Consider the following 20,406-nt stretch of genomic DNA (forward strand, 5'->3'; position numbering starts at 1 on the left):
ACGATGCTGGAGGCGCATGCTGCAGGACAAGTTTTGCTATTCTTCTCATTACCAGATTCTCCAGTAGTATGAGACAAGTCATCGAGTACCAGTTGACCTTCAGACTTTGTCAGTCTTACCTGCCAGTAAGGTTGAATATTTAGTGCCATGGCTGACTTGGGACAGTCCAGTGCTGCCTCACCTGGTGTCATCCAGAGGCAAGCCAAGTATGCTGTCCCCACTAACAGTGTCTCCAAAGGTTTGCCACTGGTCCCTGGTACTACACTTGTTAGGCGACTTGGGTTCTTTTTTGGAACTTCTATGCTCTTTGCTCCTGGGATAGAAGGTGTCATTCACCTTCATCGAAAGGATTCCAATCTTGACACCTGGCAGCGGCCCATGATGGTCCAAGGGCATGGATCTGTGGGCTTGCAGAGGTTGAGGTCTTATACCTTACCAATGGCTGTATTAGAAACCATGGGGTTTTCCCCACCACCATCAGATCCTCCCCAGTTTATCCACCTGCCAGATCCCCGAGCAGATGACAGGATAGTTCACATGTGGAATCTCAGGAAGTTACCCTGGTACCATCACTGGTACCAAGCAGAAATAACCTTGCATACCACAGCCTCCATGTGGGGAGGTACAGGAGGCTGGAATTCAACCCCTTTTGCTGTTCTCCTCAGAAGAGCTGGTGGTGTCTGTGGTGTCCTCACCTCCTTAGAATGACTAGAGGGCCTACCAAGAACTCCTAAAGAGAGTTGCTTCTTCTCTAGACATCCAGATCAACGTACTGCAAGATAATTCCTAAAGTCTGGTAGACGTACAGTGGTCAGCAAGAGTTTCCTGAGTAGCCCTACCAAGAGCCAAGAGAATTGAGCACAAGCACCATGGCTCTTCTCAGTGCTATGAACATTTTTGCACCCATCCTTCATCAGTTTCTTTGGTTGTCTTGGCAGTAAACAAAAGAGCATATCAGGGATTGCCATCATCTACCCCAAAGGATAAAGAAGCAAAAAGACTTGACCTTTTCAATAGAAAGGTGTATTCCACTGTCAGCCTGCATTGTATGCTTGCTAGACAGATAAGATTTCTCCCTCTGGGACAGTGTTCACCTCAAAGCATCCCACCTTCCTGTGGTTCACAACAGTTTGGCAAATTGCCTGAGCAGATCTTTCAGCAGAGATCGCAAGTGGTGTCTCAGAGCGGATATTGTGAGCCTCATTTTTCCAACTTGGGAGGGTCCCTCGGATAGACCTATTTGCTACTCACGACAACAGGAAGTGCCAGCTCTTTTATTCAAGGGCAGCTCATAGTCAGCGATCCCTTATCAGATGTTTTCTTTGTCTTGCAGAAGCACAAGCTGATGTATGCCTGTCCTCCTATTCCAATGGTGTTGACTAAGCTCAAGCAGGATCAGGCCCACATGATTAGCATTGGCTTGGCTTTGCCAACATTGGTTATCAAGTGTGCTGAGCCTCTTCACAAGGGCTTCTTTTGACATTACCTCCAGAGTCCAACCTGATTTCCCAGGAACCCAGCCAATTCCTGCCTCCCAACTCTTTCGTGCTCTCCATCTCACCACCTAGATGTTCCCTGGTTGATGCCTGGTTGTTTGGGAGAATATACAAAACATCCTCCTGAACAGCAGAAAGCCTTCTACTAGATCCTTATCTATTGAAGTGAGAACCATTTTTCTTCTGGTCACAGCAAAAAAGTATTTCGCCAGTCCAGGCCTCTATCCAACATATTCTACCTGAACATCCAACATCTGTCCACCTGAAACAGCAAGTCATATCCATTAGATCCACTCAGATTCACCTTGCAGATGTTTCTTCTTTGAGTGATTGCTCATATCCATTCCAGTTAGGTGTGCACGCCGCACGTGTATGTCTGCCAGAAACCTTTTATCCTAGCAACTCCAGTGGGCCGGCAGGTCGCCCCCTAGAGTGGCGCCGCCATGGCGCCTGATATATAGCCCTGCCGGCCCACCCGCTCCTCAGTTCCTTCTTACCGCCATGTCGGTTGCTGGAACTGTGGAGTGCGGCTTGCTGTCCTCCACGTCCCTAGCTCTCCTTCGTTACTGTCAATAGTTGTAGTTGTAAATAGTTTTAAAAAACAGTTTAGAGTTGTATAGTAATTAGTAGTCATTGTATATAGTTTATAGAACTTATTCGCGGGTTGGGCCGTTGCCCTTCCTGGCGCCCGGCACCGGGCCCATGCCTGGTTCGCCGGGCTTCAAGCAGTGCTCGACCTGCAAGAAGCCGATGCCAACTAGCGATCCCCATGACGCGTGCCTGAAGTGCCTCGGGGAATCGCATATCGCCGATAAGTGTCGCATCTGCAAGGCCTTTAAGCCTCGAACAAAGAAGGAGAGAGATCAAAGACTGCGGACTCTCCTGATGGAAGCGGCACTGAATCCGGTACCGTCAGCGCAGCCGGCCACCGCTACAGCGGCACCAGACCACACCGGCACCGGAAAGACACCCCGGCGCCGCCCATCCCCGGCACCGGGATCTGATCAAAGACCCTCGACGTCTGCAACATCATCTCGGCAGGCTCGAGTGGAGCACCCGGCACCTACCTCTGCCGCGGCACCGCCTGCAGGGTTGCCGTCGACTCCGGGCCCGGAAGGTCCGTCGAGTCCGGCCCCTCCTAGCTCTCCCTTAAGATCTGGGCTCGAGCTATTAGTCCCATCCACGCCGGAGACCTTCGCTTCGGCGCGGGACTTGATAGCTCTGTCTGAGCCACCCCAGCCTCAACCCCCCGTGCCCCCGGTCATCTCCGGAGGCAAGCCAACGTTGAGAGCGCCGTCTCCGGAATCCAGGCATCTATCACCTTCGAGGCCTTGACGACGTGGACGCTCGCGCTCTCGGCGCCGCTCGCAGTCCCGGCACCACTCTCCTAGGTGGTACCGGTCGCACTCGCGGCGCAGGTCAACGTCGGTACGGTCCCGGTCTGGCTCGTCTCGATACCGGCACCGGGACTCTAGGAGCCGTTCGCATCGGCAATCAACTCCCCAGTCGACTTCCCGGCACCGCGTCGGTGGCAGTTCCCAGTCCCCAGCGCCATCCCGGCACCGCATCGGACGTAGATCGTGGTCCGGATCCTGGCACTGAGCTGGAGGCAGGTCTCGGTCTGGATCCCGGCACCGAGTACCAGACCAATCCCGGTCCCGGTCCCGGCATGGCTCCCGGTACCGATCCTCGGCACCGAGAGAATCGTCGGCGTCCGGACTGAGAGATGCCTATCAGCCGAGTTCCGCACCTCCATGGCCTTCGAGGCAGCCATCGGGCCCGGACGGACACGCGGCCCTCTTTCAGGACCCTTCGCCTCAAGACCAAGGGCCACAGCAGTGGGGATTTTGGACTCCCTGGGCGTACCATCAAGCCCAGGGTCCGCAACATATTTCTCCCCAGCCTGCGGCAGACCGAAGACCACCAGAGTCAACGCTGTCTCACCCCCCTCCCTCTCCGGAAGGCGAGGGCAGGTCCAGCCACCAGGACCCAGAGTTCCCTCCGGAGCCGGAGGGCCGGGCCCAGACGGAACCCCCTGTGGACGCCCTGCTGCCAGGGGTCTCCTCGTCATCTTCCCCTGACGAGGCAGTGGCAGGCACCTCGTCCTCCAGCCCTCCCCCTCTCGACCTCAGGGCACATCAGGACCTCCTCAGGCGCGTGGCGCAAAACTTGAATTTACAAGCGGAGGAGGTCGCTGAGATCGAGGATCCGGTGGTCAGCATCCTCTCCGCAGATGCTCCCACTAGGGTTGCCCTGCCTTTCATTAGGACCATTCAGGCCAACACCACCACTATCTGGCAGTCACCGGCCTCCATCCCTCCTACCGCACGAGGCGTGGAGAGAAAGTACATGGCCCCCTCCAAGGGCTATGAATTCCTACACGTCCACCCGACACCGTGCTCCCTCGTGGTACAGTCGGTGAATGAGAGGGAGCGCCATGGACAAGAGGCCCCGGCGCCCAAATCTAAGGAGGCGAGGCGGATGGACCTCCTAGGCCGTGAAGTCTATTCGGCGGGGGCGCTACAGCTCAGGGTCTCCAACCAACAGGCCCTCCTTAGCCGCTACTCTTTTAAATCCTGGGTAGCGGTGGACAAGTTTAAGGAGCTGTTGCCACAGGAGGCACGTCAAGAATTTGCGGCTATTCTTGACAAGGGCAAGAAAGTCGCAAGGACCTCGCTGCAGGCCTCATTGGACGCTGCAGACTCAGCCGCTCGGACCTTTGCCTCAGGGCTTACGATGCACCGCATATCCTGGCTTCAGGTCTCTGGCCTTCCACTGGAGCTCCAGTATACCATCCAGGACCTCCCCTTCGAAGGCCAAGGCCTGTTTTCAGACAAGACAGACCCCAGGCTAAAGAGCCTTAAAGACAATCGGGTCATCATGCGCTCTTTGGGGATGCACGCGCCCGTGACGCAGTGCAGACCCTTCCAGCCGCAGAACCAGCAGCAACAACGCCGGCCGTATCCCCAGTTCCGGCCCGGGGCAGGACCTTAATAGGCCCCGGGGCAGGAACAGTAGGCGCAGACAGTCGGGTGGCCAAGGGGGGCAGAACCAGGGCTCCTCCAAGGCCTCACCCAGACACAAGCCTTCATTTTGGAGGTGCGCCCGCGGGCGCAGTATCAGTTTCCCCTTCGGATCCTTCCCCACAGTTTTCCAACTGTCTTTTGTTTTTCCTCCAGGCTTGGACCCGAATAACATCAGACAGTTGGGTCTTGCGCACTGTACAGGCTGGTTACCGCCTGCAGTTTTCATCGTCCCACCCCCCACCCTCGTCCCTCTTCAGGGACCCCTCTCACGAGCAATTCCTCCGTCAGGAGGTACAGACGCTCCTCGACAAGGGAGCCATAGAAGAGGTTCCAGAGAGCAAGAAGGGCAAGGGGTTTTATTCCCGATACTTTTTGATCCCCAAGGCCAAGGGAGGCCTCAGGCCTATCCTCGACCTGCGAGAACTCAACAAGCATATGGTGAAGTTGAAGTTCCGCATGGTATCCCTGGGGACCATCATCCCATCGCTGGATCCTGGAGACTGGTACGCCGCTCTCGACATGCAGGACGCTTACTTTCATATCGCCATATTTCCACAGCACAGGCGTTTCTTTCGCTTTGTGGTCGACCGCCAGCATTATCAATTTGCGGTCCTCCCATTTGGCCTTTCTACGGCTCCAAGGGTATTCACGAAATGCATGGCAGTCGTCGTCGCACATCTTCGGCGCAGCCGCATTCACGTGTTCCCCTACCTCGACGACTGGTTGGTCCGAGGCACATCAGAGCTGCAGGTCCGCGACCACGTCCGCAGGATCAGCAACCTCTTTGCTGCCCTAGGCCTCATTTTCATCGTGGACAAGTCCACTCTGCTCCCAACGCAGAGGATGGAGTTCATCGGGGCCGTTCTGGATTACACCTTGGCCAGGGCCTTGCTACCATTGCCCAGGTTCCAGTCGCTATCGGCCATCATTCTGCGCGTGCAGGCGCCCCCCCGACCTCCATAAGAACATGTCTGACCCTCCTGGGCCATATGGCGGCCTGTATGTTCGTGACAGCGTATGCTCGACTGCGCATGAGGCCCCTCCAATCTTGGCTCATTGCGCAGTACCGGCCGGCCAGACATTCGTTAGACACAGTTGTCACCATCCCCCAGGGGTTACTGGACTCCCTCCGGTGGTGGCTAGACCAGTCCATCGTGTGTGCAAGGGCTCCCGTTCCACCTGCCCGAACCCTCAGCATCCCTGACGACGGACGCCTCAGATCTGGGCTGGGGGGCGCACAGCGGAACCCTGAGGACTCAGGGCCTGTGGTCCCCTCAGGAACTGGACCTCCACATCAACATACGGGAGTTGAGAGCGGTCCGTTTTGCTAGTCAAGCGTTCGTCCATCACCTTCAGGGTCGCGGTGTCGCGGTGTTCACCGACAACACGACGGCCATGTACTATATCAACAAGCAGGGTGGCACTAGATCCTCTCCCCTATGTCAGGAGGCGACGCGGCTCTGGGAATTTTGTATAGCCCATGCCATTCACCTCACGGCCTCCTACCTCCCTGGAGTACGAAACACACTGGCGGATCGCCTGAGCAGATCCTTCCGCTCACACGAGTGGTCCCTTCGCCCGGACGTCGCCCTCTCACTCTTCCAGAGGTGGGGTCGTCCCCGGATGGATCTCTTCGCGTCCAGGGGGAACAGGAAATACCAGGCATTCTGCTCCTTTCAGGGTCGGGAGCCCGGGTCATTAGCGGACGCCTTCCTTATCCCATGGGCGACCCATCTGTTTTATGCGTTCCCTCCGTTTCCACTGGTCCACAAGGTCCTCCTCAAGGTGCACAGGGACAGAGCTCGCGTGATTCTGATAGCCCCAGTGTGGCCCAGGCAACATTGGTACCCCATGTTGCTGGACATCTCAATAACCAACCCAGGTCCCCTGCCCCTTCACCTGGATCTGATCACCCAGGACCACGGCAGACTCTGTCACCCGGACCTTCGGTCTCTGCATCTCACGGCGTGGCTCCTGCGTGGCTGACCAGCTCCGAGTTACGCTGCTCTACCCCGGTTCGGGAGGTTCTCCTGGGCAGTAGGAAGCCTTCCACTAGAGCTACGTATTCAGCCAAGTGGAAGCGTTTTTCCTGTTGGTGCTCGGAGAAGGGTTTTCTCCCTATGGAGGTTTCCATCGCCAATATTCTGGACTACATCTGATCCCTTAAGGACCAGGGTCTGGCGATATCGTCCCTTCGGGTTCACCTAGCGGCCATCTCCACCTTTCATCTGGGAGGAGATGGCCGTTCTGTCTTCTCTCACCCTATGGTGGCGAGATTCCTGAAGGGGCTGGAACGTCTCTACCCACAGGTCCGTCCCCCTGCCCCTTCATGGGATCTCAACCTCGTTCTGTCTCGGCTCATGGGCCCTCCATTTGAGCCGTTAGCGACTTGCTCCCTGCTCTACCTCTCCTGGAAGACCGCCTTTCTAGTGGCTATCACCTCAGCTAGACGGGTGTCGGAACTCCGGGCCCTCACGGTAGACCTCCCGTATACGGTCTTCCATAAGGACAAAGTGCAGCTGAGACCACACCCTGCCTTTCTCCCCAAGATGGTCTCAGCCTTTCACATTAACCAGGAGATCTTCCTTCCCGTCCTTTTCCCAAAGCCCCATTCGTCCCGCAGGGAGCAACAACTCCACTCGCTGGATGTCCGTCGGGCACTAGCGTTTTATGTGGAAAGGACCAAACTGTTCCGCAAGTCCCCCCAGCTCTTTGTGGCGATAGCGGACCGTGTCAAGGGCCTTCCTGTTTCCTTGCAGAGGATATCCTCGTGGGTAACGTCCTGTATCAGGACCTGTTATGACTTGGCTCACATCCCTACGGGCCGTGTGACTGCGCACTCTACCATCACTGGCTTTCCTTGCCCGAGTGCCGATCCAAGAGATCTGTAGGGTGGCGACCTGGTCATCGGTCCACACTTTCGCTTCCCATTACGCCCTGGTCCAGCAGTCCGGAGGTGACGCGGCCTTCGGCTCAGCAGTGCTCCATGCTGCGACTTCTTACTCCGACCCCACCGCCTAGGTAAGGCTTGGGATTCACCTAACTGGAATGGATATAAGCAATCACTCGAAGAAGAAAAGACGGTTACTCACCTTTGTAACTGTTGTTCTTCGAGATGTGTTGCTCATATCCATTCCACACCCTCCCTCCTTCACCACTGTCGGAGTAGCCGGCAAGAAGGAACTGAGGAGTGGGCGCGCCGGCAGGGGTATATATCAGGCACCATGGCGGCGCCACTCTAGGGGGCGACCTGCCGGCCTACTGGAGTTGCTAGGGTAAAAGGTTTCCGGCAGACGTGCACGCGCGGCGCACACACCTAACTGGAATGGATATGAGCAACACATCTCGAAGAACAACAGTTACAAAGGTGAGTAACCGTCTTTTCCGCTTCCCACCCTTCAATCGCAAGCTGCTCAGTATGTTTTAACCAGGGGTGAAAGTAACTTAAAGGACTTACCAGTACACTGGAGTCCTGAACAGAGACGTGGCCTTTAACTCAAGATTTAAAGACCCCACTCCGGCTGCGGTTGGGAGCCCTGGGGCCTTTAAATCACCCCCGGAGCTACTAGCTGCAGAGGCAACTGGGAGCCTGGGGCTAAGGGGCGATTTAAAGGGCCCGGGGCTCTGGCCACCGCTACCGCAGCAGAGCTCCAGGCCCTTTAAACTGCCGACAGAGCCCTGCCGCCATTACCCCGAGGCTCCGGCAGCTGGGCTCTGGTGGCACTTTAAAGGGCCAGGGCTCCCCGCAGTGGCAGGAGCCCTGGTCCCTTTAAAGTGCCGCCTGAGCCCTGGGGCTCAGGAGGCAATTTAAAGTCCCAGGGCTCCAGCCGCTGCAGGGAGCCCCGGGACCTTTAAAGTGCCAGCCTCGGGAAGCTGGTCTGGTCCGGCACGCTATACCGGCTCTTGCTGATACGCCGTGCTGTAGCGGCTTACTTTCAACTCTCTTTTTTACCCACTGTCAATTAGGTTCTTAAAAGGTATGGACAAGTTACATGCCCACATTGCAGAACCTATCCCTCTCTGGGACTTTAATCTGGTGCAAACAAAGTTGATCCTTTGAACTGATGGCTATCTGTTTTTACTCCATCTGTCCATGAAAGTAGCATTGTTTGGTAGCTATTACGTCTGTGAGAAGAGTGGCAGAACTACACAATCTTTTATAAGGACTCCATATACATACTGCCCAGCCAGTCCCACCCTCCCCCCAGCTCCCAGTTACTTAAGTAGTGACTGAAGTTGTTGTCCCTGTCTCATAGGTTGGAGAAGTGAGAAGTTGTGCAGTGAGTGAGGCAGGTAACTGCAGTAAAGGACAGGGCAATCTCAAAGGGCAAACTGGCCCACAGCACCTCTAACTGGCAGCTGCTACTCACTCTCCTGCTGCCTTGGAAGGAGCAGTCAGTCAGAAGGGGATTATCTCCACTGTGCATGTGGTTTTCCCATGTCAGGAGACCCAATACACTTAGCAGGTTTAGAAATGTTCTGAAGTGGTTATAGACCCTTCTGCCTCTGTCCCTAGCATGTCCCTGTCCGTCCTTGCTTCTCAGCCCTCTGCATTCAAATCATGCTGTTTCCTTTTCCTCCTTCATGCTGCCTGGGCACTAGTGCAGAAGGTAGAAGGCACTGAGAGCAGGGCCGGCTTTAGGCCGATTCTCCCAATTCCCTGGAATCGGGCCCTACGCCTTAGGTGCCTCTTTAATTTTTTTTTACTCACCTGGGGGGAGGGGTGTCCGAGTCTTCGGCAGCGGGGGTGTGTGTGTCCGCTCCAGGTCTTTGGTGGCATTTCGGCAGTGGGGGGGGGGTCCGGTGCCACGGAAGACCCAGAGTGGACCACCCCTGCTGCCGAAGCCCCAGACCGCCACCGGGTATTCGAATTGGGATCTGCAGTTCATAAAGCCGGTTCTGACTGAGAGTACTGGAGAAAGTCTCCCTACTCTGTTCTTGTGCCTGGCACCACAGTGTTTCCTGGCAGACAGGAGGAGTAATTATTACAAGGTCATGCTCAGCCTGGCAGCCCCATTTTGGAGCATGCTCACTGAGATTTGTCTGGATGGCACATACTCTGGCCTCGTCTACACGGCGGGCAGGGAGGGGGTGTCGATGTAAGATACGCAACTTCAGCTACAGGAATACCGTAGCTGAAGTCGACGTATCTTGTTCCGATTTACCTCCCGTCCTCATGGCGCAGGATCAACATCCGTGGCTCCCCCATTGACTCCGCTACTGCCACTCGCTCCGGTGGAGTTCCGGAGTCGATGGGGAGCGCGTTTGGGGATTGATATATCGTGTCTAGATGAGACGCAATATATTGATCCCTGATAAATCGATCGCTACCCACCGATATGGTGGTAGTCTGGACGTACCCTCAGTGTGGCTGGCTTAGAGCTCTGTGAAGGTGCAGCACACTCAATGTAGACAGTGCAAAAATTTGGTTTAGATTAATTTACTATAAGAGAATCAAAGAAGATTATCCCCAGGTCCTTTTCTTCAGAACTGCTGCTTAACCAGTCAGTCACCAGCCTGTAGCGGTGCATGGGATTCTTCCTTCCTAAGTGCAGGACTCTGCACTTGTCCTTGTTGAACCTCATCAGATTTCTTTTGGCTCAATCCTCCAATTTGTCTAGGTCACTCTGGACACTATCCCTATCCTCCAGTGTATCTAGCTCTCCCCCCAGTTTAGTGTCATCTGCGAACTTGCTGAGGGTGCAATTAATCCCATCATCCAGATAATTAATAAAGATGTTGAACAAAACTGGCCCCGAGATTGACCCCTGGAGCTCTCCGTTTGATACAGGCTGCCAACTAGACATTGAGCTGTTGATCACTACCCATTGAGCCCAACAATCTAGGCAGCCAGGTGTATAGTTGGTTGAAAAAATGTACTTACAGTAGCTATCAGTGGTTTGCTATCAAACCAGTAGGACATATCTAGTGGAATCCCTCAGGAGCGTGGCTTGCGTCTAGAACTAGTCAATATTTTAATTAATGGCTTGAATAATGGAGTTAAGAATATGCTTTTAAAATTTGCAGATGACACTAAACTGCCAGAGTCGGGGTGTATGGGTCTGCAGGCGTTTTGGAGGACAGGATTAGATTTCAAAATGATCTGGTGAAATTAGAGAATTGGTCTGAACTCAACAAAATGAAATTCATTGAAGATAAGTGCAGTTGTGTGTCTGCCAGGTGCTGCAGCTGCCAGGTGCTCTGCCAGGTGCTGCAGCTGCCAGGTGCTCTGCCAGGTGCTGCAGCTGCCAGGTGCTCTGCCTCTGTGGTGGCCTGCCCCTTCCTGTGAATTGGCATCCAGCCAGGTTACTTCCAAGTTTCTTCCCTTATGGAAGAAAAAAAGCAAATGCACAACTACAACATGGAGAATAACTGGCTAGGCCATAGTACAGCAGAAAAGGATCTGGGGTTTTTAGTGGATCATAAATTGAACATGCACCAGCACTGTGGTGCAGTGGCAAAAAAAAATGCTAATATTCTAGGGTATATTACCAGCAGTGTCATATGTAAGACCTATGTAAGAATAATTATTCTTCTCTGCTTAGCCCTGGTGAGCCTGAGCTGGAGTATTGTGTCCAGTTTTGGGCATCACACCTTGAGAAAGGTATAGACAAATTGGAAAAGGTCTAGAAGGAGATTTGAAAAAAAAAAAAGGGGGGGGGGTTTAGAAAACCTAACCTATGAGGAAAGGTTACAAAACCTGGCTATGTTTAATCTTGAGAAAAGAAGACTGAAGGGGAACCTATTGAGGACTGTTGGAAAGAGGTTGATGATTAATTGTTCTCCATATCCACTAAAGATAGGAAAAGAAGTAGTCAGCTTAATTTGTAGCAGGGAAGATTTAGGTTAGATATTAGGAAAAATGTTCTAACTATAAGGATAATTAAGCATTGGACTAAGCTTTCAAGGGATGTTGTGGAATCCCCGTCATTGTCCAACCTGTTCTGAAAAACCTCCAAACACCCACCAGTGATGGTTTAGGTATACTTTGTTCTGTCTCAGCATATGATCTTTCAAGGTCTACATTTCTGTGATTGTGACCTTCAGAGAATTTTGCTCTAACAAATCTCTATTGAGCATTTGCAAATGATGATTTTTCAGAGACTTATAACATGCCAAATTTGGGCAACTTTTCACAAAGACAATGAAAGATGTATATTCCTGACCGCTAAGCAATACCCCTACCTTCTCCAAAGCATGTACTCATACACTTTCTCAGTGAAACAGCTGTGTGTATTTTAAAACTTGCAAAACAACTTTTTTCCCTTAATCTTATTCTTTAAGCCGGGGTGTTCTCAACAAATTTTGTGGTGGCCTCAGAGTGCAGCCACTGACTCTTGCTGGTGGCCACTTTGACAATTTTTCTTAAAATACTTAATTCACTTTAGGAAAAACAAATAAATATGCACACATACATGTCCAAATATAATAATTTATTTATGTAGGGTTTCCTTTTTTAGACATAATAATTAATAATGTACAGATGTCTCTTCTTTACTGGACCTAAACAGAATAGAAACACAAATAAGGTGCTTTACAAGTTTTTGTGTTTTTTTGCTGTTTCTTTTGCTTTTTTGTTTGTGGGCTTTTTTGGACTTGCCTAGCTAGTAAGTCAGATTCTGTGAAAAGTGATATTTGTTTGTTGGTTAATACCACTTTTCACAGCAGCAGACTTGTTAGCTGGCTGGGAGGCAGTTAAAAGTGATATTAGCAAACACACAAACATCACTTTTCACAGCAGACTTACCCAGCCCTAGCAAGCCAGGGCACAAATTAAGCCTTGGATGGGGAGGCAGGGGAGGCCAAGGGTGATGGGGTAGGAGGGTGAGGGGTTAGGGACAGCAGTGGGGACCAGGGGCTGATAAAGGGGAGGAAGGGTGAGCCCAAAGCCCAGCAGCCGGGGGGACTAAGCTTATTGCTGTGCAGGCAAAGAACCAGCGCCCAGTGCTGCACAGTCAGAGCCCGTAGTCAAAGCCTGCTGCTTCAGGAAGCCGGAAGCCTGAGTGAGCCCCAATGCCCCGAGGAAGGTGGGGGACTCGCACCGGCTGTCTGCTCCTCCAGCATTTGTGGCTCAAGAGGGGGGCAGGGCCCAACCCCTCCTTGCGGCCCCAGGGAGGGGCCTCTGCTTTGTCCCCCCACCCCTGGAAAAAAATCACAACCCAGGAGGCTGTAGCTGCAAGAAAGCATGTAGACACATTTTGAGAAATGCTGCTGGAGCAGCTGGACCATTTTAGCTGAAACTTAAAAAATCAGCTTGAAGCAGACAAATCTCAGCTCAAACAATCTGTCAAAGTTATAAGCAATTGGAAATAGTCTTATTATAGAATGTTAGACAACTTTACCTGTAAGCAGAGCTGTTAGTTCTCAATACCAGAAATGTTGTAATTCTATTTCATGCTGTTCCAAATATTTCCTTTATTATGTTGTATTTGTGAACTTGAATATTTTCAACATGTTCTAATAGTTTTTCGACGCATTTCACACATTTGTTGCTGTTGATCAAGTCAAAGCTTTAAGGTATTTTCATGAAAATTAATCTGCCCCGATGCTGCATTCCTATCACGTCCAAATCTCCCACAGAAGAGAGAGGGAGTTCTAGTTGGTGCAGAGAGCGCAGTATTTAAACTGTCTTATTATGTTCTTCTACTATCCAGAAAAATTGGCTAGTATGTTGTTCACTAATTTTTAACTTTTTTATGTAACAGGTCAGTTCCCCAATCTTTGTGCCAATGAAAACTCATGAATTGCTTCATCGAATGAGTGGGAAAGGATTAGCAGCTTATTATCACTTCTCAAGGCAGCCGTGCATTTATGGAAATCAAATGGTATCTGTACAAGTGACATTAACAAACACCACGGACCAGAAGTTAGAGAATATTCACGTAAGGGAGAGAAAGCTACCTGCAGGCATGAAGATGCATGTGTTTAACCCAATAGGTAATCAAATCATCTTTTTAAAACTAACTATGCAATATCGTATTGTTTTGTTTAGTTAAAAACATGAAATGGAAAATACCAAATATATTGACTTTTTTAAGTTAATTTTTTATTTTAGAAAGTGACAACTGAAAAAAAAACATTTTTAAGCATTATTTGGCAAGGGTGTGTGTGTGGTTTAACAAGGTGTCTGTTAAAGGGGAGCATTTCCAGTACAGTTAGAATGAAAAAAAAAATATAGTCATACTGCCTCTGGTTGTAATTTCTTCAGATCCTTTCATGTGAACATAAGAACATCCATATTGGATCAAACAAAGGTCCATCTAGCCTAGTATCCTGTTTTCCCTTTTTCCAACTGACCTGTTAGCTGTTTGGTCACTACACTGATTAAAGAGCTCTCTTAGGACAATGTCCGTTGGAGGTTTGTGCCAGCAAGTTATGTTCACTTCCAAGGGATAAACATGGCACTTAGCCACTTTTTACTTATTTCAGAGCATACTTTCCATGCTAGTGTCAACAAAACATATGGTCAAGTATTTTGCATGGATAACATTTGATTCAGTTTGTATTTTAATCATGATACGTCTCTATAACTAAACATCTAGTTCAAGACAGTGACAAAATCTGAACTTGGTATTAAGTTGAACTGAATTGTATCTTATATAAATAAGCTCATAGCCTGAACTATCCTGTCTAAATGGAGAGGTAGTAGGCTTTCTAGAGAGAAGTTTATAATTCATATTTTATCATAAACCCAATTTTTTCCTTCTTTCCTAAAATCCACGATGGAATATCATCCTCAAAATTCAGACAAAAAGACGAGTAGAATTTTTACCAGATTTGAAGTTAATCAAGAGGTTCCATAATTATAACACATTTAAAATTGGACATGTTCACTGGAGACTTTGCCACTTTGTTCCCCGGACAAAAAAAAAATCTGAAACAGATATGTTTGTTTGTGGTATCCATCATGCACACTCCTTCATAACTGCAAGCAGAAAATAATTCTATTATGTAATTTTTATTTCCTTCTATGTTGTTGCTTGTCTGATTTGTTTGTGCTCAAGTTTTCTACATTCTTCCTCAATTTCTTCTGGCTCTGAAGTTTTTATACCCACCTGTGTCTTATCCTTTCCAGTACATTTTGTATTCTTTGTGTTTCTCATGGGTATTGTCTACTTTAAGGAAAGTTAAGTCCCGTAATTCCACCAGGAGAGCACAGTGGAAGTGTCTGTGTAGCCAGGCATTCTTATCAGTTTTCCAAACTTACTCTGTAGCCTCTGCAGTTGGAGTTCTGCCCAGTAATAGTGGCAAATGGGGCATGGAGTATTTCTTTCTAGATGCCACACAGATCCTTATACAGACTTGACTTTCTTGAAGCACTTCCTGTTTTTTCTCCATTATTCTACATTATTTGAAACCCTCCTCCCCTGGGTTTACTGCATTTTTCCACAATTTGCTTTACTGCTGTTAGACTTCTTCATATTTCTCCCCATCATTAAAGAGCTGACTCCTTCTGATTTCCTAAATATGTAGAACACAGTAGCACAAAAATTTTCTCTGTCCAGACATTTTTAATTTGATGTTCCTTTTTGAAATGGCATCTGTTCAATTACCTTCCTGTGTGTTGTTTCTCTTGTACTGTTCTCTAGTTGAAGTTCTCCCCAACAACCAGTTTTTGTATATGTTCCTTTGGTATCAAAGAAGGACCCAGCACCTCACCTAATCCTTCAGTCTGCAAGTCCTATCCTAAGTCCTTCAGTCTGCAATAGTGTAGGGTTAGAATGGTGATCTGGCTCTGAAGAGGTTTAAGAAACAAACAGTGAACTTACTCTTGATGTCTTCATTTAGGAAGTGCTGCATTCTGCACTGCTTGTAAAATGAAGGCGTATCCTCCATTTTAGGTCCATAATCTTCCCAGCCTCCTATGTAACTAGTGCAAACAAAATTTGGAGAGAAGTAGGCCACATTGACTATAGAATTTTTTAAACTTGATTTTCCCCATCACTGTACAGTAGTGTGCATTTTACTAGTGCTCTTGTGCTGTCTTGCTCTTCAGTTTTCAGATTCAATGAATAAGTGGTGTCATGCTGAATGAAATGCAAATGCTGCATCTGCACACAAGCAAATAGATAACATGTGACCTTAATGTTTTTTCTGTAATTATATGTTCCTGCTCTTTTAATCTGAAGCATTCGTTCACTAATGGTATGATTAGATTTTAATGGTAATATTTAAAATGCATTTATTGTAGGAAGTTTCTCCCAAGACACTTTAAAAAATAAAAATACAAAATTTGCTCAGAACCTCTCCAAGTTTAAAGAAGCTGTAAACATTTGTTTTACATGTTATCAGATTTTTGTATTTAGATTGGCTGATCAGATTTTTTTTGCATGCTTAATTTACATGTTCTATTCTAGAATTTCTTGAGCCTGAGGAATCCATTACTGTCTCAATGGGTATTGACTTTTGTGATTCTACTCAGACTGCCAGTTTCCAGTTGTGGTAAGTTTGTTTTTGTTTTGTTTTAACATTTGATTGTTCTGAATGGAAATTGAAGGGAGAAATCTTTGTCTTTTTTACACAACTTCTTCCCTAACTAGATTAAAAACATAATTGAATTTGCTCTGATTATTTTTTGAACTAGTTTGAAGCCTAACTAGAATTTTTATGGGCAAAGTGCTTATTGTATTTTTGGTATTTGTTACAGAATTGGGCAAAATAGCTCATCATAAAATGGACATTCAAGAGGTATATAGAGAAATGAGGCATAGTTACCTTGTAAACTTTACTATTCCACTATTTTTCCTATCAGTATATTTCCAAATGATTTTTGAAAGTTTGTGATACTTGATGAGAATTAACTTATGCACATATAGTAAAGTCAAACAGTGCACTTTCAAATCTGAGTTACCTAAACAAATCAGTTTCTTCTGTTAGGTACCTGACCTGTTTGTGGTTCTGTTCTTTTCACGAGTTTAGTTTGGTAACTCTGAGGTTGCAGATGGATCCTACCATTTGTTGTAACTGAATTTTCAGAAACATTTTAATATGTAATTTACTAACATAAAATCAAGAAACAAAATGAAACCAAAGAAAAGTATCAGAGCCAAAAGTTGAGTGCTAATATACATGCAGCAACAATCATCTTTGAGGGACTCCTGCTCTATTTGCAGAACAGTCAGCCTAATGCTCTGGAGCCAATCTTTATATATATATAATAGTTTCTTGAGCTTTCCTAGCCTTTCCTTTACCTGGATACTGCATTTTTACTTAATCAGCTGAAAGCATTTGCCTACCTATAGCATTAGCGTCTCTCTTTGGATAGGACCACCCCTTTCTTGTTCCCATAGGGAGCAGTTGACCCCAGGGTCTAGTATAGTGCCTTTATTAGTATAGTTTCTTCCTCTGTTACAAGAGTTTGCAAATCAAAACACACCAAACCTAAGGGATTTAATACCCTTAAAAGGCCATCCTGATTGTCCAGAGCCTATGTAATAGGGTGTAGTGTTTGTCACCCAAGTAAACCACCTCCAGATTGGCAAGTAAGAGAAGCCTCTTCCTAATAGTGAAAAAAGAGATTGGGAGAAGCTGGGGGAGAAATTAGTAGGTGGCTGGCCTGCTAGTGTCTGCCAAATATGCCTTGCATATATGTTTTTATATATACTTTGCTTATCATTATCATGCCTAAGAGCCTGCATTGTATCTAAGTTCCTTACATATTTTGATTTAAGCGGAAAAAGTGCCTGCTTACCCATTGGGAGCTCCATTGTCAGGCAACGTGAATTCATGCAAAAATAGTAGCAGAATCCAAACTCTTTTGCCCATGTCACTAAATTAACCTGCTTGCTAGTCTTTACTTTCCCCTTAACATATCCTGAAACAAATATTGCAAGAAACTTTTCTCATCACTTGCCACACCACCTGGGTTATGGAATTGTCAACCTTATCACAATGCCCAAAACTAGTTAGGTGAAAACTGTCTTTCCTTGTAGAAAGTTCTGTACTCTTGTTTGTTTGTTTAATATTTTTTTAAAAATAGGGTACAGTGATCATTGGTAGTTTGGAAACTTATAGATTCTTAAAGACTGGGGATACGAGATTTATAGTAGAAAAGCTACTGTGCTTTCATATATGTTAAACATGCCACTCAAGAAGAGCCAATACAGAAGTTACATTTTCTCTTTTTTCATGAGAGCTTACTATTGAAAATGTTTTTCTCAACAACCCTTTCCTTGTGATATTCCTTTGTATGCTAAGTCCCTAGGTGAGGTTATTTTAAAGATATTCTTATCTCCAGCATGATACCTATGGCATGTAGCATATGCACAAGTTATGCTATTGTGTCTTTCTGGATTATGACAGCAGCAATGGTAATCAGGAACTGATCTGAAGTCTTTAAAAACTAAGCTTATTTTACTGTACAGCACATTAGTCCAGCACAAGCTTTGTTTTGACATAACGAGGGAAGCAGAGTTCTAGGCAATGCAACTTCAAAATTGTTACAAAAATGTGAGATATCTGTTTCTCTAAACACAAACGTAGTTAGCTTTTTTATTTTAAAATTACATATAATGTCAGAATATTTAAACAAGCATATACATTCTTTTTAAAAACAGCAAATATTTTTAAGTACATCTTTTAAGCATGCAAATGATTCAGTTCCAATCGTACACCATTTATTGCTGAGAATCTCTGCAGTGATGAGTATAAGCAATGTAGCATAACACATTGATTTTATGCAGATCATCACCTTTATGTTTTGGGAGGTCTGCTATATTAGTGATATATAAAAACTGATTACTTTCTCCAACATTGCCTGGTAATTGTTTATTATTTTCCTATTAGACAAACAAGACAGATCAATATTCCTGAACACCAACCAGACTATGAGTAACATCACTGTAAATAGATTTGCTTCAGACACCAGTCCTGTATTCATTTTAATGATTTGGACAATGTGAGCCCAATGACAAAGCTCAAGCTAAACACTAAGTTTAAAGTTAAATTAAGAATAGGAATTGCTTACTTTGTTTGCCTCACTGATTAATAAAACCTTCGATATTTGAGAATACTGTTGAAGGGGGAAGAATAAAGATAGATGTACTTTGAGTAAAATTTGCTGTTTTATTGTTCTAAAAATCCTTGTCGTATGTATATGTATATTAGGTGATTCAGTGTTTTATGATGGTCTTTCAGCCATGTGAATCTGTTTAAAATCCAGTCAATGGCAATTCTTTTAACTCTCGATACTTTCTAAAAAGTGTTTTTGTTCAAAAGCTTGTGTGTGGATGTGTGAATTATTTCAAGAATATTTTGACAAAATGTGTCCTAACATCTTTATTTTGCTGTATTGTCTTGCATGAAGATATATATGTATGTCATTTATTTGAGCTGTTTGGGGCATATGAAGCAGTTCCCCGATCATAATTATTAGCCTACATTTTACCAAAAGGAGCACTTTGTCTTGCATCAAATGTAATTGATCCTGAAGCAGTGTAATCACAATTACTCACTTTCTTAATTGGCCTGCCCAAAATCAGAAAATGGAAACCGATCGGCAGTGTTTAAATCAATAGCTTTGTAGTAGTGCTTGTGGGGGTTGGGAGATAGTGGTAGTGTGTAGATCAATTGGTCTTAGATGCCAATCATTGACTGTGTGTTTTGCATAGTAAACACTGCCTGTCTGCTTCGAGATGTTGTAGTGTTAGTGGTTCAATAAATGCAAACTATATTAAGAAAAAAGCAAGAATGACTAATAAAATATTTAGATCACTTCTTTTAAAAGATTTTGAACATATCAAGGGCAGTGAAGAAGAAACTGTAATATACAGCGTTGAAAGCTCTGAGAGCTTTGAAAGACCTCCCTAATAAGCACTATTTTATTAAGCAAAGCTTTCGAAGATCACATACCTAATTAGAGAGAAAGGAGAAACTCTTTAACTTGAAAACTGTTCCTAATGCATTTATTTAGAACATACATTAGGTTGCTCATCCTGTCTGCTCATAGTGAGAACATCACTGCCATTCTTATGCGATCTCTCAGCAAATGCACTTTTTCCCCTTTCACTTAATTTCTATACAATAATGCTTTTTATGTGTGTTTTTAGAAGAAAAAAAAACTGAGGGTCAGGATGAGTAAATTGCCAATCTTCATCTTCTAAAAAGCATGTACGTGTGTGTACACAGACACCATGTGTATATGTGTGTGCGAGAGAGAGAGTGAGTTGTATATTTAGGGTTTCCAACTTGGGTCAAACGTGGCAGTTACCTGAAGAGAAGGGAAGGACTCCTATTGCTTGGAGTATCTACTGCCCTAAAAGATCTGGGAAAGGGGAAACAAGTGTGTTCCTCCCTCCCCCACCAAAAAAAAAAACCACAAAAAAACATACAAACTTCTAGAGATGGGCTAATGCTGGGTGTGAAAAGAACCTGTTCTCCTTTCCCTCCACTTCCTGATCCCTGGAAAAATTCTGTGGCAGGCCGTCAGGACTCTATGTGGAGGAAGAGAAGAAGCCTGTGCTGTTAGTGTCTCCCCAGTGTGATGGGTTGCTCCCCTTTAAGGTGCCACCTGATGTACTGAGATATCACTGAGCCCACCTGTTCTGTCAGCCTTTAACCTGTCTTGCTGAGCCAGGCTCTTAAGCCTCCTCTGGCACACACACAGGCAGGGCCACACCCAGCTACACAAAGACACAAGACACTGAGATCAGTTCTGTGAAGACTCAGCTTAAGGGACTTGCCCCAGCACTCAGGTGCCCACCTCCCTTTGAGTGCAGACTCAAGGGTGTATTGTCTTGCACTGTGTAGAAAAATCTGCACAGCGCAAACTCATAAAAATTCATCCTCTCCCTCAATGTGAAGAGAGAGATGCACAACTTCTTGCCCCCCCCAGTTAGAAATTGCACAAACTGGGTTTAATAATAGAACAAATTTATTAACTATAA

At 46.8% G+C, this 20,406-nt stretch overlaps 1 protein-coding gene across 2 annotated transcripts in view; it reads left to right on the forward strand.

The window, feature by feature from the left end:
- Nucleotides 1-20,406, forward strand: part of AP3B1 (adaptor related protein complex 3 subunit beta 1) — a 310,175-nt gene that overhangs the window by 263,182 nt on the left and 26,587 nt on the right. For both annotated transcript variants that reach the window (XM_050946875.1, XM_050946876.1), the window contains exons 23-24: nt 13,228-13,459; nt 15,880-15,964. In XM_050946875.1, coding sequence (XP_050802832.1) covers nt 13,228-13,459; nt 15,880-15,964 — 317 coding nt within the window. The remainder of the gene's footprint in view (nt 1-13,227; nt 13,460-15,879; nt 15,965-20,406) is intronic.

The sequence above is a fragment of the Gopherus flavomarginatus genome, chromosome 3, assembly GCF_025201925.1.
Source record: "Gopherus flavomarginatus isolate rGopFla2 chromosome 3, rGopFla2.mat.asm, whole genome shotgun sequence".
NCBI classification, from domain to species: domain Eukaryota; kingdom Metazoa; phylum Chordata; order Testudines; family Testudinidae; genus Gopherus; species Gopherus flavomarginatus.